The 19,279-nt window shown below is 44.9% G+C and overlaps 1 protein-coding gene across 1 annotated transcript in view; it reads right to left on the reverse strand.

Moving 5' to 3' along the window:
* Positions 1-15,211: 15,211 nt before the first annotated feature.
* Positions 15,212-19,279, reverse strand: part of DYM (dymeclin) — a 313,354-nt gene continuing 309,286 nt past the window's right edge. The window contains exon 16 of the mRNA XM_006891704.1: positions 15,212-15,391. Coding sequence (XP_006891766.1) covers positions 15,242-15,391 — 150 coding nt within the window. The 3' untranslated portion in view covers positions 15,212-15,241. The remainder of the gene's footprint in view (positions 15,392-19,279) is intronic.

A 19,279-nucleotide genomic window follows, 5' to 3' on the forward strand; every position in this document is an offset into this window, starting at 1 on the left:
GGCAGGCTGGGACTTCTCCTGATGCAGGTAGCTGTAGGGGCTGTTGACTACGGCAGATGGGTAGCTTCCAGTTCTTAGGAATCCAAGAGTGAGTATACAGCATGGCCACAGGTTCAAGCCCCTCAAAGACCCAGAGGTCAGAAGCAGGATCCAGAAGAAGCAAAGCACTAACGTGCTCTGCCAGCTGTTCAGATGTATTTCACCGAAGGTCACGTTCCTTGTGAAAGTCCCTGTTAACTGATTGGCGGATCAAGATGGATCGTGTTATGGAGATGGTTACATGACAGCAGATCTTATTTAGGGAATGACTATCCTAATTGCCAATCAGAGAATCATAAACAAACTGATCTACAACCTTAGCTATCACAATCTTCTCAAATACTTTTTTTTTTAAAAAAATTATGTTTTTTAAATGTTCCATAAAAATACCATTATTCCTAGTCAAACATGGATATTGCAATATGAAGAGTAACTGTTTTCTTTGCCCTATAAAATGTGAAAAGATTATCACACTGGATCATATAGAAAAATGCTGGCATTTCTAGGTATCACAAAAGCCAGTACCAAATGAGCAGGTGAGGCTGGGGGCCAGGACGCAGGGGGCCTCAAGTGTTTTTCTATGTGTGTACCATCAAATCAGATCTGACTGGTACAGGAGGAGATCGCCCCTCCTTCCTCAACAGAGCATCAGATGGATTCGATCCACATGTCTCTGGGATTGCAGTGCAGCTTCTTGCCACTACGCCACCAGAGCTCGCTAAATTTTATTTTTAATGTGCTATTTAAAGCCTCTGAAAACCACTAGGTGGTCAGCTAGGAGTCTGCCTGACTTTGACAGCAATGACCGAGTTTTTTATATGAAGTCATTTGCTTCCTTTAATTTCTGATAATAGATATTAATTTCCTCCTTCTCTCCCTCCTTTCTTCATTCTATCTTGTTAGGGGTTATTAATTCTTATTGCTCTTGTTGTTGCTACTGTTATGTGAGGCTGATAGAGACCCTATGCTCAATAGCTCTGAACCCTGACCTATCCTGAGCCAATCTCACTGACTCCGGCACACCTGCCTCTATTAGCCCAGTTACTGTGTCAATCCATCTCATCCACGGTCTTTCTCTCCTGCGCTGTCCCTCCACCCTTCTGAGCATGATGTCCTTTCTCCCTCCTGGCATCATGGCCAAAGTATGTGAGCTGGAGCTTCAAAATCTGTGCCTTTAAGGAGCAACCTGGTTTCACCCTCTCCACGACAGACCTATTTGTTTTCTTGGTGGTCCATGTTATGTTCCAGACTCTTCTTCAGCACCACAACTCAAAGGCATCAATTCTTCTGTCATCCTTACTCACTGCCTTAGTCTCTGATGCATAGCAAGTGATTGTGAAGACCACGGCCTGGATCAAGCGCATCTTATAGAGAACCAATTTTTTACTCTCCTGATTCCCTTTCTTGTACATTTGTTTTGCAACATTAATGCCTGTTTTACTTACGCATTCAATGATAAAATTTCTAAGCATAGTTCTATCTACATCTCACAGTTAAATTTTCCCCTAAAAACTTTATTGTGTAGTATTTTCCTTATTATTCAGTTAAAAATGTTTCAAATTTCCTTTGTGGATTCTTCTTTGACAGAAAGAAGGATGATTTAGAATCTATTTCTCAATTTCCATACATATGAAGGTTGTAAAATTATTTTTTTGTGATTGATTTCCTGTTTGATTGGATTTCCAGCTTAGTGGCACTGTGGTCAGAGAACGTATTTCATTTGGATTTCTTTTTTCGGAAGTTTTCCGAAACTTGCTTTATGTCCCAAGGTTCTGTGCTGTGTCCCTAGGTGGGCGGTCATTCTCTGTCAGCATTTCAAAAGTCAATACATGTATTCCCTTGTCTTCGATGTTTCTGTTGACAGCCCGAGCCGTCTGTCTAATTGTTGTTCCTTTAATTGCTTTTTCTCCTCCTTCTCTGGCTGTTTATTAATTTTTCTTTCTTAGAGTTGGTTTTCAGCTGTTAACTTCGATGTGTCAAGGTGTGGATTGTCTTGTTTTTATCCTGGTTGGGGTCTATGTAGGGCTCCTGGTTGGGGTCTATGTAGGGCTCCTGGTTGGGGTCTATGTAGGGCTCCTGGTTGGGGTTTATGTAGGGCTTCCTGAACTTATGACTTAGTATCTTTTCTGAATTTTGGAAAAGTTTTCAGTCAGTATTCCCTTATTTAAATGTCTTGCTCTTTTGTGATTTAACAGCACTTAGGTCAGAGAGCCTCACTGTGTCCTTGGTGTCTCTTGACCTCTAGTCTCTATTTTTATACCTTTTTGACTCTGCTTTTCTTTTCTTTTACCCCCTCCTGTTTCCCTGCTGTTAAGTGCCTCCAAGTTGGTCCCACTTCATCACAATCCCAACAACGGGACAAACACGCCTGATTTGAGGCCTTCCTCCCAGCCTTGGTGATACACTGAGCCTGTGGACATAGCTCGTGGGTCAGTCCATCTCATTAAGGAGCTTCTATTTGCCTGACCCTCTCCCATACCAGTCCTTCTCCAGGAACTGATCCCTCTTGATAACATGTCCAATGTTTGTGAGATCAGGTCTTGATAAGCCTACTTTTAAGGAATATTGCTTGTATTTTTTAAATACAAGTTTATAAATCATAGTTTTTTCATTCATTCACATACATTTTTGTTTTATAGTATTTAATTATATTGATTAATGTAATTCCTTATAGTGTCTGATCAACACCTTATTACCTTCCCCTTCACCCAGCTTATCTATTTAAATGAATTTCCCCTTTCATTTCTCTTCTTTTCCATCCCTGTAACCATCTAAGGATGATTCTATCTTTGTGAAAATCCTTTTTGGAATATTTTTTTTGGGGGGACAATTATATTTTATCCCACAGGGTCAGTTTTCATAAAAATTTCCTTAATGGCACTAAGTATTATTTAGTGCTGATAATTAGTTTTAATTGTCTTCTTAATTGTATCTAACTTGCTCTTAAATAAATCCACTGCATTTTATTGTTTTAATATCTTAAGCAGGGTTCTTTTTCAGTCATACATTGTGTTTTGGACATTTATACAAAGATTCTTACTATTAATTATCCTTCTATTTTTACAATAATAGTTGTTGTTATGGGCCATCAAGTCGCCTGCAACTCACAGCAACCCTATGTACAACAGCTCTAAATCCTGCCCTATCCTGAACCAGTCTAACTGACTTCAACACACATAATCCCATTGCCCCAGTTATCATGTCAATCTATCTCATCTGGAGTCTTCCTCTTCTGCTCTGTCCCTCCACCACTCCAATCATGACATCCTCTCCAAGGTCTGGTCCCTCCTAGCCATGTTCCCAAAGTATGTGAGACAAAGCTTCAAAGCCCTTGTTTCCAAGGAGAAACTTGGTTTAACTCTCTCCAAAAACAGACCTATTTGTTCTCTTGGTGATCCATGGTATGTTCAACACTCTATTCCAACATCACAACTCAAAGGCTTGATTCTTCTGTCATTCTTAGTCATTATCCAGCTCTCTGATGCATAGTATGCAACTGGAAAGACAATGGCATGGATCAGGTGCACCTTAGTCTCTAGACTGACATCGTTGTTCCTCAGTACTCTGGAGAGGTCCCTGACAGCAGACTTTCTCAATGCAATTCATCTTTTGATTTCCTGATAGCTGGTGTCAAGACAGTTGTCTGTGGAGTTGAACAAGCTGAGTGTTAACCTGAATCTTCTCTATCATGGTGCTGCTAATTGGCCCACTGGTGAGAATCTTTATCTTCTTCATATTAAGCTTCGATCCATATTGATTTTTCCTTACGAGACGAAGTTGTGTACTCAGCATAATGCCTTTCTAGCTCCTCCATGTTACATATTATTAAATCATTGTTTCTTAGTGCTGCATAGTATTGTGTGAATGTACCACAATTTCTCAACCATTCATTGTGGATGGGCATTTGGGCTGTTTCCTTGCTATTGTAAATAATGCTATGACCATAGGTGTACATTATCTCCATTCATGTCTTGGTTCTAATTTTCTCAGAGTATATTCCTAGCAGCTAAATGGCTGGATCATATGGGATTTCTATGTTCAGCTTTTTGAGGAAGTGCCAAACTGCCTTCCGGAATGGTTGTACCATTCTACAATCCCACCAGTAGTACATGAGCGTTCTAATCTCTCCACATCCTCTCCAACATTTTTTGCTTCATGTTTAACTTTTTTACTATGAAAAACTTCAGACTTACAGATCCAAATATAGTATAAAGAACTGCCAAATTATCTTCAAGATCCAAATACAGTATAAAGAATTGCCAAAGGGGGGAAAATTGCCAAAGGAGAAGTAAGAAGTAACCAAGATAAAATCATGTGCAAGTTTATGAGAAGCGGTCCAAAACTTTATAGCAGGAATCAGCAAACTACAACCTAGAAGCCATCTCCGTCCCACTCTGTGATTTATTTTAAGATGTAATCTTATTTTGTTGAGATTTCTACATGCTCTGTAGTGACATCATTGATTTCATTGCTCGACTTCTGGGACCGCTCTCTCACTCTGCTTTTCAGAGCAGCTGTTCCTTCACTCACACGGGCTCACTGCCCCCTGAGGTTATTCCTATCTAATCTCCCAAGATGCTGTTGTCCATTTGACCTCATATCGACAGTTCATAATACAGCATACTGCTCAAGGCAGGTATCTCATACTAGTTTGGCAAGGTTGTTTGGTTTTGAGAGGATGTGAGGGAACATTTTTGGTTTCAGGTTCCAGGATTCCTCTTACTTTCATGGGGCCAGGAAGTCTGGAGTCCATGTTGGCGCTGTCAGGTGCCATGTAGTTGCATCAATCTTCAGTGTTTAACCCTTTTTTTTTGAAAACCACAAATGATGATTTTACACATGGACCTCACGAGATGGACTACATAGGAATCAGATTGACTAGGTCTGTGGAAGAAATCACTGGAGAAGCTCAGTATCAGCAGTCAAAACAAGACCCAGTTGCTGACTGTGGAACAGACCATCCATCAATTACTCATGTGCAAGTTCAAATTGAAGCTGAAGAAGATGAAAACAAGTCCACGAGAACGAAAATATGATCTTGAGTCTATCCCTCTTGAATTTAAAAATCATTTTAGGCATAGTTTTGAATCCTTGAACATCAGTCATCGAAGACCAGATGAGCTGTGGGATGATGTCAGAGATACCATCCATGAAGAGGGCAAAAGGCATCCTTGAGAATTTGAAATTCCATTCTGCATTTTCCCTCATGTTTTAGGATTCTTCTGCAGAACCATTGATAAAAAATACTCAGTAATGGCAGCAGGATACCACCCAATTTTTCTCAGCTCATAGCAAAGGAGGGAAATGTTCATATAAGCAATTAACCACATATTTCCCATCCTGGTCCTATTCCTGATTCTCCTTCCTCTGTGGTTACAGGAAATTGAGACAAGTTGTGTCTTAAATGATTACCTGAAAGCTTTTTGTTTGCTTGTTTGGTGTTGTTTCCCCCCGCCCCCCCCCAACTTACAAGCTCTTATATATTGAACTGGGAGATAGAGCAAGTGCCAAACATGTTATTTATGCCAATTGAGATGTCCCGTGAAAACATGAACTATTCAAGTCAAGAAACCAATCCCATGGGATTTTAAATAAGCAGACTCAGCAGCTGTGCTTTGTTGTCACGGCTGTAGATGTAGCCATCACACCACTTTCACCAACTTTTTATAGCTATGGAACTTGTTGATAGCAATTACTGTTACTGGCTGTGCAACCCTCTCCTTAATGAGATTTTCCCCATCACTGTTAACCCCCTTAATGAACTTTGATCTCTGTACCTTTGACCCTTTTCTTGAAAAAAAAAAAAAAGTGAGATCACATGATGTGACCATTGAGAATGGTGAGTGACTGGAGAAGAGTGCTCAATATCCCACGAACTGCCAGAAGAACAAACTGATATATTTTGAAAAAAGGTTCAGCCAGAGTGCTCCTTGGAGGCAAGGATGGCGAAGCTTCATCTCTCCTACTCTGGACATGTTGCAAAGAGAGGCTGTTCCTTGGAAAGGGACATCATGCTTGGAAATGTGGAGGGTCAAGGATAGAGAGGAAGACCCACATGAGGTGGAGCGACATGGTGATGGGCTCAGATGCATCAGAGTTGATGAGGCTGGCACAGGAAAGGGCAGGAATCAGGTCTGTGGTTCGTAGGGTCACTATGAGTTGTACTGGACTCCTAAAAACAACAGTGGTGCTGACTCCACGGATTTCTTAATACTTGTTACAGTCTTTTTCAATTCTAGAATTTTCCATGGTTTCTAGTTCTCCGCTGAAATTTTGGCCATCAATTTTGTCTTTTTAAACAGTAATTGCAGCTATTTTGGATTCTGTGACTGATGATACGGATCTCCAGCCAGTGGGTGTATCTGTTGTTTGTTTTTCCCTCTGATAATTTGAATTCACATTGTCTGGTCTCTTCTGCCTGAGCATTTTTGAGTCTCGAGTTGTAGAAATAATCTGAGGCCTTGGGTTATATAAATTGGCTCCAGAGAGAATTTACATTTGTTTCAGCCAGTCACCTGGGGACACTAGAAAGCTGATTTTGTCTTAATCCACATTCAATGACTGAGATAATTTAGAGACGAGCCGCAGTACCCATGAAGGATACTGATAACTGTGGAAGGTCAGGTGATCCTAACCAGTCTTCCAGCTAAGGACTCAGAAAAGTTTGCTTGAGGGCATTATAGGGCCGAGGAGACAGCGAAACACTGCCAGGCCAGCTCTACAGGCAGGCTGGCTCTTCCTCTGAGGGCTTCTGCTGATCCCAGAGGGTATGTCTGAGTGAGTGACCACGCATTTTTAACAGCCTTGGAAAGTGAGATTTTAAGACCTGTCCAAGGAGCCTGGATTCCTAGTGAATCTCCCTTGCAATTGGTGGGTCCTCAAATGTCTCTGCCCCAATTAGATTAAATTGGCTTTATTTCATCAAATTTATAAAAGTTTAAAAAATTCTATTATTTACTGTGGATCATGTGCTATTATCCATTCTCGATTGTTTGCATTCATTGGAAGCTTGGTCATTTGTCAGAAGCCCTGACCCCTTGGGCCCAGGAGGGGATAGTGGAAGGACCCTGAACCACCCTGCTTTGGGAGTCGGCAGTCCAAGGACTCACATCAAGGGACAGCCACTGAGCTTGCAGCCAGAGTGCCAGGGAGGGAGTGATGAGGCTTAGAGGGCTGACCTTGCAAAGTCGAGGCTGGAAGGTACCACCGAGTGGCCCCATTCTAACTCCTGGCTCTGGGAGACAGCTGAGAGTGACTCTGACAGCAGGAGCGGTGACACCTCACAGAAAACACTGGCTCGCTGCCTGCACAATGTGAAGATTAAAATAAGCCATTTTAAGATTATAAAGACATTTAGGGTGTAAGCTTATCCTAGACGTGATGACTGTTTGGGCTTCTTTTACAAGGTCTCCAGGGAGGTAAGGGACTGAACATCGTGGCCAAAGCTGGTCTGGTATTTCTCCACTGGTTCCCATCAGTTTCTTTGGAAGGAGAGGACCGTGCAGAGCACTTTCTATGCTTTGCCTTTTGAGAGCCTCCTCTCTGCCACTCTCTTTGCCCTTGAGCTGCTCCGTACCCCCTTCCTGTCTGGTCTGTGAATGGTTGTGGCAGCCCTGTCCTATTAATTCTGCAAGGCTGTTGTTCATAAATCCTACAGCACTGATCTCAATGGGTGAAGGCGGGAGCCAGTTAGAATGTTTGCAGCGTTTTGAAAGTGCCTTGAACTCTTGAAAGGGAAGGTGCAATTCAAAGGGGCATTCTCTTAAAAAGAAATATGTCACAGATGAAATGACACACTTCATAATTGCTTCCTCTTGTGAGTAAAATCAGAAGTTAATTTCCCATCCAAATGAGGGATGTCCTGGATTGTATCATCTTAACCATTTTTACTTTGTGAAAAAGAAAAAAAAAAAAGGAGTGGCATCACTCCCTAAACCACAGGCCTCTGGAAACTTTATGAACTTTGAGAAACAACAATAGTTATAAAAAGGCTTTAGGTCTTTTGTTCTTAGGGTCGCTATGAGTCGTGCTCCACTCGATGACAATCAACAAGCAGCAGCAAATTAAAAGGGAGCTCTGATGGCCTAGTGGTAAGGAGCTGTGCTGCCAACCCAAAGGCATGTGGTTCAAATCAACCAGCTGCTCTGTGGGAGAAGGATGGGCAAACACCTTCTCTGTGTTTTAGAGCTTCTGGAAACCTGCTCGAGGTTCAGCTATGGGTTGGTTCTCACTCAATGGTATGTAACAACAACAAGAAGAAGCAAATTAATATCAAAGTTTATGCAAGTCCAATTAAGGTTTATAATTTTGTATTATTTTAAATAATACTGTGTTTTCAGTGAAAATTTACACAGCAAATTAGGCTTCCATTTAACAACACAGTTTGTTCAGTAGTACTGGTTACAGTTTACACAGAGCATCAACTTTCTCATTCTTTTCATTCTGGTTGTTCTGTCTCCAGGACTCTAGTTTCCCTGACTCCCCCATTCCTTGTTCTTGCTTTAGCGTGCTGAGCATTTGATTCATCAGATTGCTGTTGTTCGGTGCTACTGAGTCAACGACAATGCAGAGCAGCCCTGTGAACAACAGATCTGAACATGCCTCATCCTGCACTGTCCTCACCATCCTGCCATGCTGACGCCCACTGCGGTGGTCATTGTGTCAGTCCAGCTTATTGACCGTCTTCCTCTTTTATTGCTGACCCTTTACCCTTCATCTCATGATGACTCTTTCTAAAGACTGCTTCCCCCTGAAAATATACTCAAAATGAGACAAAGTTTCATCGTCCTTGCCTTCAAGGAGAACTTTACTTATATTTAGATTTATTTATTATTTTGGTGGTACATGGATATCCAATATTCTTTACCAAAATAGTAGTTCAGATGCAGTATCTCTTTGGTCTTCCATATTCATTACAACTTCCAGATGAACAGGAAGCAACTGGAAATACCATGGCTTGGATCAAGTGCTTGGATGTCTTTGAACTAACATCTTTGCTATTTAGAACTCTGGAGAGGTCATTGTCAGCAGATTTGTCTCAATGAAACACAGCTTTCTTTACTGCTTTCAAAGTACATGTTACTGTGGATCGAAGGGAAATGAAATTGTTGACAACTTCAATCTCTTCTCCATCTATCATGATGTTGCTTATTGATCCAGTGGTGGGTATTTGTTTTCTTGATATTGAGATGCAGGTCTTTAATCTTTTGCAAGAAGTATTTTAAGTCCTTCTCACCTCTAGGAAGCAAAGTTGTATCATCTGCATAATGCAGATAGTTGGCGAGTCTTCCTCCAATCCTGATGCAACATTCCTCTTCAGTGTCCAGACTGAACAGATATGGAGAAAGGATGCAACCCTGACACACACCTTTCCTGATTTTAAATTCATGTTAAGTGTTCCCCTGATCTGTTTGGATAACTACTTCTTGGTCTACATATAGGTTTCACATGAGCACAGTTAAGTGTTGGTATTCGATTCTTCTCAATGTTGTCCATAATTATTATGATACACACAATCTTTGCATAATAAATAAAATACATATAAACATATTTTATGATATTCTCTTTCAGTCAAGATCCATGTGGCAACAGCAATGATGCATGTTCTGCCATGACCTCGTCTGAATACAGCTTGAATTTCTGGTAGTTCCGTTGTAGCCATTTTGGATAATCTTCACTAAGATTTTACTTAGCTGTGATATCAATGATATTGATACTTCCTAAAATCTGTTGCATCACTTTTCTTTTCTTTGGAATGAGAATATGGATCTCTTCAGTTGGTCAGGTAGCTGTTTTCCATGTTTAAAAATAATCCATTTTTCTTACAAAGGTATTTGATTTTTTCTTTTTTAAAGGAAGACAGTACTTAGGCGTGGTATTATTTTATGACCCAATATGTTAGTAGTTAAAATATGGCCTCTGGGTAGTTTAGGCTCAAGGCTTAGAGCATCTGCAGTGTGATATGGTGTTTGAGTTCCCTGGCCTTAACTGATCCAAGAAGTGAGAATTTCATGAATTTGAATTCAGCTTCACATTTCGATCCTGCTCCATGGGGACCCATTTATTTTGCTGGTGATTGGAATGGTGAGTAGTGGTAGTTAGGACCATCTAGTTTTGGTCTCCGGGTAGATAAGATTGTGTCTTGTGCAAATTACTAGTTCTGTGGACAACTGTCTTCTGAGTCTTTCATTGCCTCCATTTTCTTTTACTTTGAATGTAGAGTGACCAACAGTTGTATCTTTGATAGTTATCGGTAAAGTTTTAAGACCAGATTCTACTCCTGAAACTCGGATGTAGAATATGAATTTTATACCATGACTTTTACACATGATCTTATGCCAATTGACTACGTTTCCCCACCGGACTACGATCCTAGTCCTTCAGAGCCCGTCAGCCCATCCTGTGGGGTGTTTAACAAGTGGTTGTGCCCTCTGTGCTCTTTGGTAAAGGAGTACTGGTGATGGAGTGGTTAAGCACTCAGTTGGTAGTTAAATGGTTGGGGGGAAACCGTGGCGTCTGTTTTTATGATTCACTAACTTTGAAACCCAATTGGGCAGTTCTATTCTATGAATTGCAATTGAGGAATTGATTTAATGGCAATGCATTTCATTCTGTATGTGCTTTCTTATGTATGTGAAAATATATGGATGCATAGACATACATATGTATCCACCTGCATACAGACACATCTATAACGTTCATTATATATACACATTTACATATTTGTACCCCTGTATGCGTACGGCACCAATTGTTGCACAGTCCTCCTATATGTCCTACCATTTCCAAAAAGTTTCCATCTTTTTTTTTTTTAAATTAATCTTTTTATTGTGATTTGAGTGAAAGTTTACAGGTTTTCCATTCAACAATTCAAACCCCGAAGTTGCCAACTGAAATGCACCTGGTTCAAATCCACTAGTTGCTCCTGGAGAGGGTGGGCAATCTCCTCCCATGCGACTTTCTGCCTCTGAGAACTCACCAGAGGTTCAACTGTGAGTCGGTTCTGACTCGCTAATTTTTAACATTTAAGAATCACAGTTGGTGACACTGACTAGTTCCCAGTGGTGGAGCGCTAGTCCCGTTGCCCACTTCCCCCTCACCCCCTGCTTTGTGGGCTTGACTCAGTCAGACTCCACGGGGTTTCTGAAGCTGGATGTTGTAATGGGACTGCCTGTCTTACTCCCTCAGAGCTGCTATGGACTTCACCACCCGGGAAGATGCTGCTCTTTTAATTATCCTCAAGGAGCGCAGTGCTTTCTCTGGTGTTCCTGATCATCTCGTAGGTCTGCTGTTTGGCTGGAAGTAGGAGTGATTTCAGTTTGAGTTTGAAGGGCCATGGTGTTCGTGACCCCACTAGTCCTCTGTTAGACCAGTAAGCCTGTCCTTTTTAAGAATTGTTTTGAGGTTTGCTCCACATTTTCTCACTCCACCAGGGACCTTTTATTGTCTTCTCTGTCACATCAGGCGGCAGTGACACCTGGGCTCCACCTTGTTTTCTGGTCTCAGGTCCAGAGAATGCAGTTCACGTTTACCAGACCTTTGGACTAGTCTCTCTCTCTCACTGAAACCGAGTGGGAACTGACTCATAGCTGACCCTCCGTTGTGTCTCTAGGGCTGTGAATTGCATGGGCGAGTGTCCATCGGTCTCTTGTAGAGCAGATGGTGGATTTGAACTGTCAGGGAGGCATGGCCTTTGGGTCAGCGGCACAGCTCTTTGTGAACTAGGCCACCAGAACAGTCATCTGTCGTCACTCTTCTCTGCTTCGCCTGGAGACCTTTGATAATTGCACCTTAATGGCCTCTTTGGGACTTCTTAGTAGTCAAGCTATGCACACTTGACCCATATTTGTGGTTCTCATTCTCCTAAAATACGAAGTGTCGATATCTAGAACGTGATCACCCCAGTGCCACCCTCATTCCTGGTAACCATCAGCAAACTTTGGTTTCTCAATGCAACTCTGTTCTTTTCAGCACAGCACAATCATAGTGTCTATCTTTTTTGTGGTGGACTTACTTCATTCAGTTTAACATCTCCTGGTTTTATCTATTTTGTATCTGAGAACTTACCATTCTTTGAGGCTGTATTATATGCACAAACCACATTTTGCTGATCTGTTCATCCACTGACGGGGATGGTCCATCAGTGGTTTCCACTGTTTCACTAATGTGGATGAATATATTAAGTGTGTGTCTGGCGGAGCCTTTAGGATTAGATCTCTAGGGTATATACATGGTTGTGCAGTTGCTGGCTCATGTGGTAGTTCTATTTTCTGAGAAAGCACCATTTATCTTTTCATAGTGTATGCACAATTTTACAATTCTACCAGCATGGGGAAGGGGTCTGATGCCTTCACAATCTCACCAGCATTCGTTCTGTATTTTTTTTTTAAAAGTGCCATTTTCACCATGGTGAGATGGTGACTCTTGGTAAATTTGCCCTGCAGCTAACGACTAGCGATCATACAAATCTTTTCACTTGTCTGTTGGTCACTTGAAGATCCTCTCTGGTCAAGTGTCTGTTCATGTCCTTTGCCCATTTTTAAAAACTGTATTATCTTTTTGTTGTCGTTTAATGGACTCTCCTGTAAACCTTGTACAGAAAAAGGGAAGGGAGGTGGCTTTTGTAGACCCAAAGGGCAGTGACGCAGGTGCTGAAAAACACCTGACACTTATGGCCCAGCAGGGGTAGCAGGCAGGGAGCATATCACTGCGTAGATTTGTGTGTAGAGACAGGGAGGGGGCGGTAGGGAGGAGAGCAAGAGTGGGGCAGGGGAGAGGCTGTGAGGGCAGCTCCGAGTGGCAGGCGGCCCGAGAAGGAGACTGTGAGCCTCTTAGTTGAAGCTTCCTCGGAAGGTCACATGCCATCAGGATGACCAGGCTTCTGGGAGCCAGTGAACCCTCCCCTCAGGACTGACACGTCCTGCAGCCCACTGCGGATAACCAGGGTCACTCAGCCTGTAGACCTGGAGGAGGGCTCTGGGCCCTGCGTGGGGGTAATGGTTCGTGTGCTTATTGGGTGCACACTCCAGGTGCTGTGAGAGAAAGACCTGAAAATCTCCTTTGCAAAACCAGACACTGAATGTCTTACGGAGCCCAGGTCTACTCTGAGAATTACACTTGATCCCAGAGGCTCAGCGGCTCAGTGACATTTATCCCCCTTCTCGGCATAAATGAAAAGTGGATAAAAATGCCCTGAAAAGAAATGGCAAACTGTAAATCATTCCCTCACGTAGGAAATAAAGTCTAATTGCTGCCTGGAATACTAAGTTGTTTCCCTTTATCTGCAAACTGTGTTTTCCCCAAAGCAAGAAGGAGCAGAAGCCACTGAGATGTTGATCTGCTTAGTCGGCAAAGCCTGATGAGGGCAGTTGGAGGGGAGATAAAGAAGAGTCGGAATTCTCATTTGTGGAAACTTGTGAGACGAGCACAGAACGTGTCCTGGAGGAGGTGGGGGCCACGCGGGACCTTCCGGATCCTACTCATTCACCCCCACAGGAGGATCCTGACACTAGCTGCCGTCTAAGCGTGTTGGGGGCCATCCCCGGCCTTCAGTGGGTGGAAACCACGGGTGCGTGGACTAGACCCCTGGCAGCGTGTGCAAACTCCCGAGAGCCTGGTGTGACTGAAGGTGGCCTTTCCAGGACTCAGAGAAGATGACATGGGCCTCCAGCTTCAGCATGAGGACGAGTGACAGAGTCCTGACTCAGATGAGATGCCAGCAGGCTGAGACAGGTGCTCAGGCTCCTTTGGGCTTACATGCTTTCCACACAGAAAAGCAGATGCGTCTTGCTTCTGAAGAAGCAGCCGGCCTCCCCACTGAGCCTGGAGAGGGGCCAGCTGCGCTGTGGAGTGCGGCGGGAAGTGGTCCCACTGTGCCCACTGTGCAGCAGCCTAGTGTACCTTCCTTCCTGGGACTGGACACAAAACCCACATGCCACACTCATCAGAAGTGGAGAGGAACGCATGCTTCTCATCTCATGTGAATAGAGTATTAATCAGATTGTCTCCTCTTCTGTTAACTGTCAGAGTAAAGGGGGGTAAAACCACGCCTGCTCTAAAAATTAAGCTTTTCGTTCAAAATGACTAACATAGAGTGGTTATTATGTCCCATTAAGTCTGAAGCAAACCATCGCTGGCAGGAAAGTGTACGGGAGGAGACTGCCCATAATTCTTCTGTGCAGCAGCTGGTGGATTTGAACCACATACCTTTGTGTAGGCAGCGCAATTTATCACTAAGATTCCAGAGCTTCCCAGAAGAGATGAACCTAATTTGTGCTGGGCACCAATTTGATTCCAGCTCTAACTCTGAGGCCAAGCTCCACAGGAAGAAGTTGGTCTTTCTCTGAGGGAAGGATGCAGAGGGTCTTGGGGCTGAGATAAACATAAACTGCTCTCACACCAGGGTGATTATGAAACTGTGGGCTCTGTGAAAGGCAGCAACATGGTCAACACACAGAAACACACACACACCCTCTCTCTCTGTGAAAGGCAGTGATATGACCAACACACACACACACACACACACACACACACACACACACACACACTCTCTCTCTCTCTCTCTCATTATCGATTAATCCCTAGCTCATCATCTTTCCAGATTAATAGTCATCAGCATTAAAAGAAGGGGCTCTGGTGGCGCAGTGGTTAAATACTTGCCTGCTAACTACAAGGCCAGAATTCTGAATCCCCAGTTGCTCTGAGCGAGAAAGACGAAGCTGGCTGTTTCCAGGAAGATATTTACAGCCTAGAGACCCAAGAGGCAGGTCTGCTGTGTCCCACCGGCCATTAGGAGACAGAATCGACTTGGTGGCAATGGGGATGGATGCTATTAACAAGAACTACCTTCCCCCAGGCCCCCAGACCAATACCAAATCCTGAATACCCCACACGAAAAGAAAAGGGAAGCCTGCTGAAGTGCCACATGCCCAAGGCGTCGGGTGCCCAGGAACGCTCTCGAATGTTTGGTTAGAAACGAAGCTGCATGCTGAGAAGAGGGTGTCACGTTTATTAGGGGTGAGGAACCCCTCTCTGCACTACTAGCTAAGCTGAGTGATCCACTGCCCGTGGCGCAGGGTGTCGCATGGACGAGGGTGGACAGCCGCCTGTGTGACTCTCTTCTGCAGGCCACAGGCCGGCTGCCTGCCTCCTCTTCTTCCTCCCCAGACACTTGCTGGAGGGGCTGCCTGGCTGGCGGGTGGGCTCAATCGGAGTCCATGGTGAACAGCTGGATGTCCTGCGGGTTCCAGTACAGGCCTGCGGCCGAGTTGTACACCAGGGACCAGACGTAGGGGATAAAGAACTCCTCTGGCTGCTCCTCTTCCACGTACTTGAATTTCAGCTCTGGAAATTTCTGCAAGGAAGACAAGAGGATTCTATGAGCTCGCAGTTCCCCGGAAAAGCCAAAGTGGCAGCAGCTTTATCAGTCAGGAATCGGTCACAGGTCTGGGCGGCCACGTGTGACCAGCGCCCAGCCTGGGGTCTCTGGCTTGCACTTACGGTGGGCTGGCTCTGCCTCCTGCGCCTGGCTCTGTGAGCTTCAGCGGTCCTTGATGGATGGCCCCTACGTGGCAGTGGCAGCAGCACCGGCCTGGATGCTCTAGTTTTACTTCTGACCTACTTTTCCCTGTCAGGCCCCTCACAGCAGCCCCAGGCACAGGCTGGGGTCCAGGAAGGGTCCCTCTTGCCTAGGGGGGCAGTGTGGTGACCTTTCTCCCAGGTGGGATGGGGGTGGGGGAGACACATGGATAAGCTACGAAGAAGGGACAGTGGAAATCTGCCGGACAGAAAGGAGGCAGTGAGCATGTACATAGCTACATTTTAAAAGAATTGTATTTTATATGGATTTGCATACAAAACTTGCACACACTGTGTTCCGCTCACGTACATTGTTTCACACATTCCTTCATTCACATTGTGTTTCATGCGGTCATACTGGACTTTTATCCACATTTTACTAGTTACCCGTGTATTGTTACAGTAATGGTCTTAGGTGGTATTTGTCCTTCCACGTCCACATTTATCACACCCCGAGGATGCACAGCCCTGAGCATGGAGACTCTGCTGCTGTACTGCTCTGAGATACAGGACGGACCCCACCCAGACTCGCCTGCAGGCCCTTTTTGTTATTTTATTTGATCTTCTGTGAACCACTCATTGCATAAATCACACTGCATTTATTGAGGGTCTCCTGCTTGGGGCCAGGAGGGCAGGGGAGTGTGGTAAAGGTGAAGTGATGATAAAATGACCCGCCCTTCTGGAAGGTACGTTCCTGTGGGAGACAGAGACAATCTCACAGCAGCCGTACAATTCCAACGTGGAAGGAAGAAAGGACAGGACACTCCGGGGGCCAAAGGACAGGACGCTCTGGGGGCCTGGAGGAGGCAAGAGGCTGCAGCCTGAGCAGAAGGAAGTGTGCTTCTGGGAGGGGCAGGGCTGGCAGGGAGGGCGGGCAGGGCGCAGGGTGGGCTGGGCAGGGGCAGGATTGGTGCTGTCTGCTGCCCTAGAGTGGATTCAGATTCACGATGACCCCACACGTGCTCCACAAGGTTTCCAAGGCAGACCTCCTGGCCTCCCTTATGAGGCGTCTCTGGGGTTTGAACCACCCACCTTTCAGGTAGTGGTGGAGTGGCTAACAACTGTGCCACCTTGGGATTCTGGTCAAAGGACAGAGAACTGGTGAGTGGGGTCAGACCTGGGGAGGCAAATAAGCATCTTCAGGAATTCTGGACTCCAACCATCATTGATGGTGATTGGAGGAGAGGGCCGAGCTGGAGGCAAGGTAAAAGGGGCAGAAGGGTGCACGTGAAGCCGGTGCACACTGGGTAGGGAGAACCAGGTGGACTGAAGAGAAAGCGAGTTGGGAGAATCAACAGAACTTGTAACTTGAGGCAACAGACCAGAGGCCAAAGTAAAGGGAAAGTTGCGATCTGAATCCATATTGGTCTGATTCCAAGCCCATTTTCCAGTATATGCTGGCTCAGCAGAGGTTTGGGATTCATGCTGCTGTCTCTCTCCAGCACTTCAGACCTCACAATTTTAGGGCCTCCTTATACCACTGTGGCCACGCTGAAAATTCCCATTCCAAATGGAGAGCTCACAGTGTGAGGGTTAGGGGACACACGCACAGGGTTACAAGACTGTAAACCAGTGTGTACAACGATTGCAAAGGAACATCTAAGGCTATAGAGAGAGGCAGGATTGGCCGGAAATTGTTTTGTGCGATGATTAATTTTAAGATTAAAACCTTGAAAAGTACACAGTAACCCTGGAAGGTTACTTAGAAGACGGCACAGTCCGTGTGTGTATGGCTCTTGTGAAAACCAATTCCTCACATCACGGCGCCCAGACGAGTATGTAAAAGTAACTTCTATGTGTTGGGAGGTGTCTTCTGATGCCTTCTGACGTGTTGCTTCTGATGACGGAGCCTGTGTACAATAAACTAAACCAGAGCCTGGACCCTCGCATGGTGTGCCAGCATGTGCCGGCGGAGTGGACACTGCTCAGCTGGGAACCCCTGGACCCCAATGAGTGTGGCTACCAGCCACCAGGGACACTCCCTGACCTGGGATCCCCTGTGGCCCCCAACCACAAAGGCAGCCTTGAGACACCCCGTCCTGAGGACCTGCTCCGAGCCCTGCCCGTCAGACCCGAGCCTCTGGGGTGACTGTGGAGCCCTGCTCTCTACACCTGAGACGTGAGATGACTACCTCCTTCAACGGGCCGGCTAGCTGCCCAAGATCTCCCACAAAGCTTGAAGCCACAGAAGTGGGCCTTGTTGTCCTGGTGTGGAGAAGGGCCTGCGGTGAGGACTCACAGGTGTGGGGCCCTGCTGGGTCCAGGATTGCTTAAGAAGAGCTCTGCCTTCCAGCTTCAGTGCCTCTGATCTGCCCTCTGAGCCGAGGTCTGAGGAGTGAGTTAGGGAGTAAAGACTCTACTTATCTGTCTGATTAAAAAACAAACCACAGCTGCTGTGTGTGCCGTGTGTGAGCTCATTACTGGAGCCACTGCGTTGGTCACCTCACTGACAGTCTTCCTCTTTTTCCTTGATCCTCTACCAGCCTGATGTCCTTTCCAGGGATTTGCCCTTTGTGGCAACATTTCCTTGCTTCTGAGAAGCATTCTCTGGTTGTACTTCAAGACAGATTTCTTCATTATTTTGGTCAAAACTCAAAGTCAGTGCCGTTAAGTCAGAATGGACTCCTAGGTGGCTACCCGGTGGGCATGAGAGGCGGGAAGTCAAATGGGAGAGGATGGCCCGTCTTCTTCCTTCCGAGCAGCTGGGGGACTTGAACCGTCGTCTCTGAGAGCCACCTTCGGGTTAGCAGCCTGTGCCCTACATGACATCCCCGGAGCTCTTCCTTGATTGAAGCTGGACAATGAATACGGAATACTGAAGAACTGATGGCTTTGAACTACAGTGCTGGTGAAAACTATAAAATATATATTCTTCTAGGAGTCCACAGTGTATTTAGTCTTTTTCACCAACACTGCAATTCAAAGTCATTAGTTATTTTTCGGATGTCTTACTCACTGTCCAGCCTTGCATCCTTATGAGGTGGACGGAAATACCAGTCTGAATCAGGTGACATAGTTAGTCCTCAAGGTGGCATTTTAACACTTAACAACGTGGCTATTTAACACTTAAAAGAAGCTTCATCAGATCTGTCGACTGCAGTCTTAAGTGGCCAAAAGACCAGCCGCGCCCACTCTCACGGCCTTCCTCATAGCATCTCTCATCCCATTCTTCCGTCCCCTTTTCAAATCCTTCTGGTTTAATGAAAACCCAAGCCTTTCCAGACTCTCAGAGTCGCTACTCAGTTCTTTATTATCACCATGCAGACTAAGAGTCACAAATGATAATGCAAATCATTTTAACTTAGAGTGTAAGTTCTCAAATGCATCTCTCTGGCTGTTTTGTCTAATCAGCTCAGGGATGTGGCATTAGAGGCATATCTCTCTCTTTATAGTGTTCTCTTTACTGTGCTTTATAGCCAGTGCATTAAAAAAATTAACTGAAGGTGTGTAGCAACTCTGTATTGAGCCAATGTACTAGAACCAAAGGTGTACGTCAACCCTGCATCGAGCTAACATGCTAGAACTGTAGGTGCGTGGCAACCCCTGCACTGGTGTTATGAGCCAACCTATGGTGCTGTACTTCTAACCCTACATCGAGCTAATGTACTGGTGCTATGTTCTAACCCTGCACTGAGCTAATGTACTGGTGCTATGTTCTAACCCT

Source organism: Elephantulus edwardii, unplaced genomic scaffold, assembly GCF_000299155.1.
Source record: "Elephantulus edwardii isolate Elephantulus edwardi_28Jun2011 unplaced genomic scaffold, EleEdw1.0 scaffold00103, whole genome shotgun sequence".
In the NCBI taxonomy this organism is placed as follows: domain Eukaryota; kingdom Metazoa; phylum Chordata; class Mammalia; order Macroscelidea; family Macroscelididae; genus Elephantulus; species Elephantulus edwardii.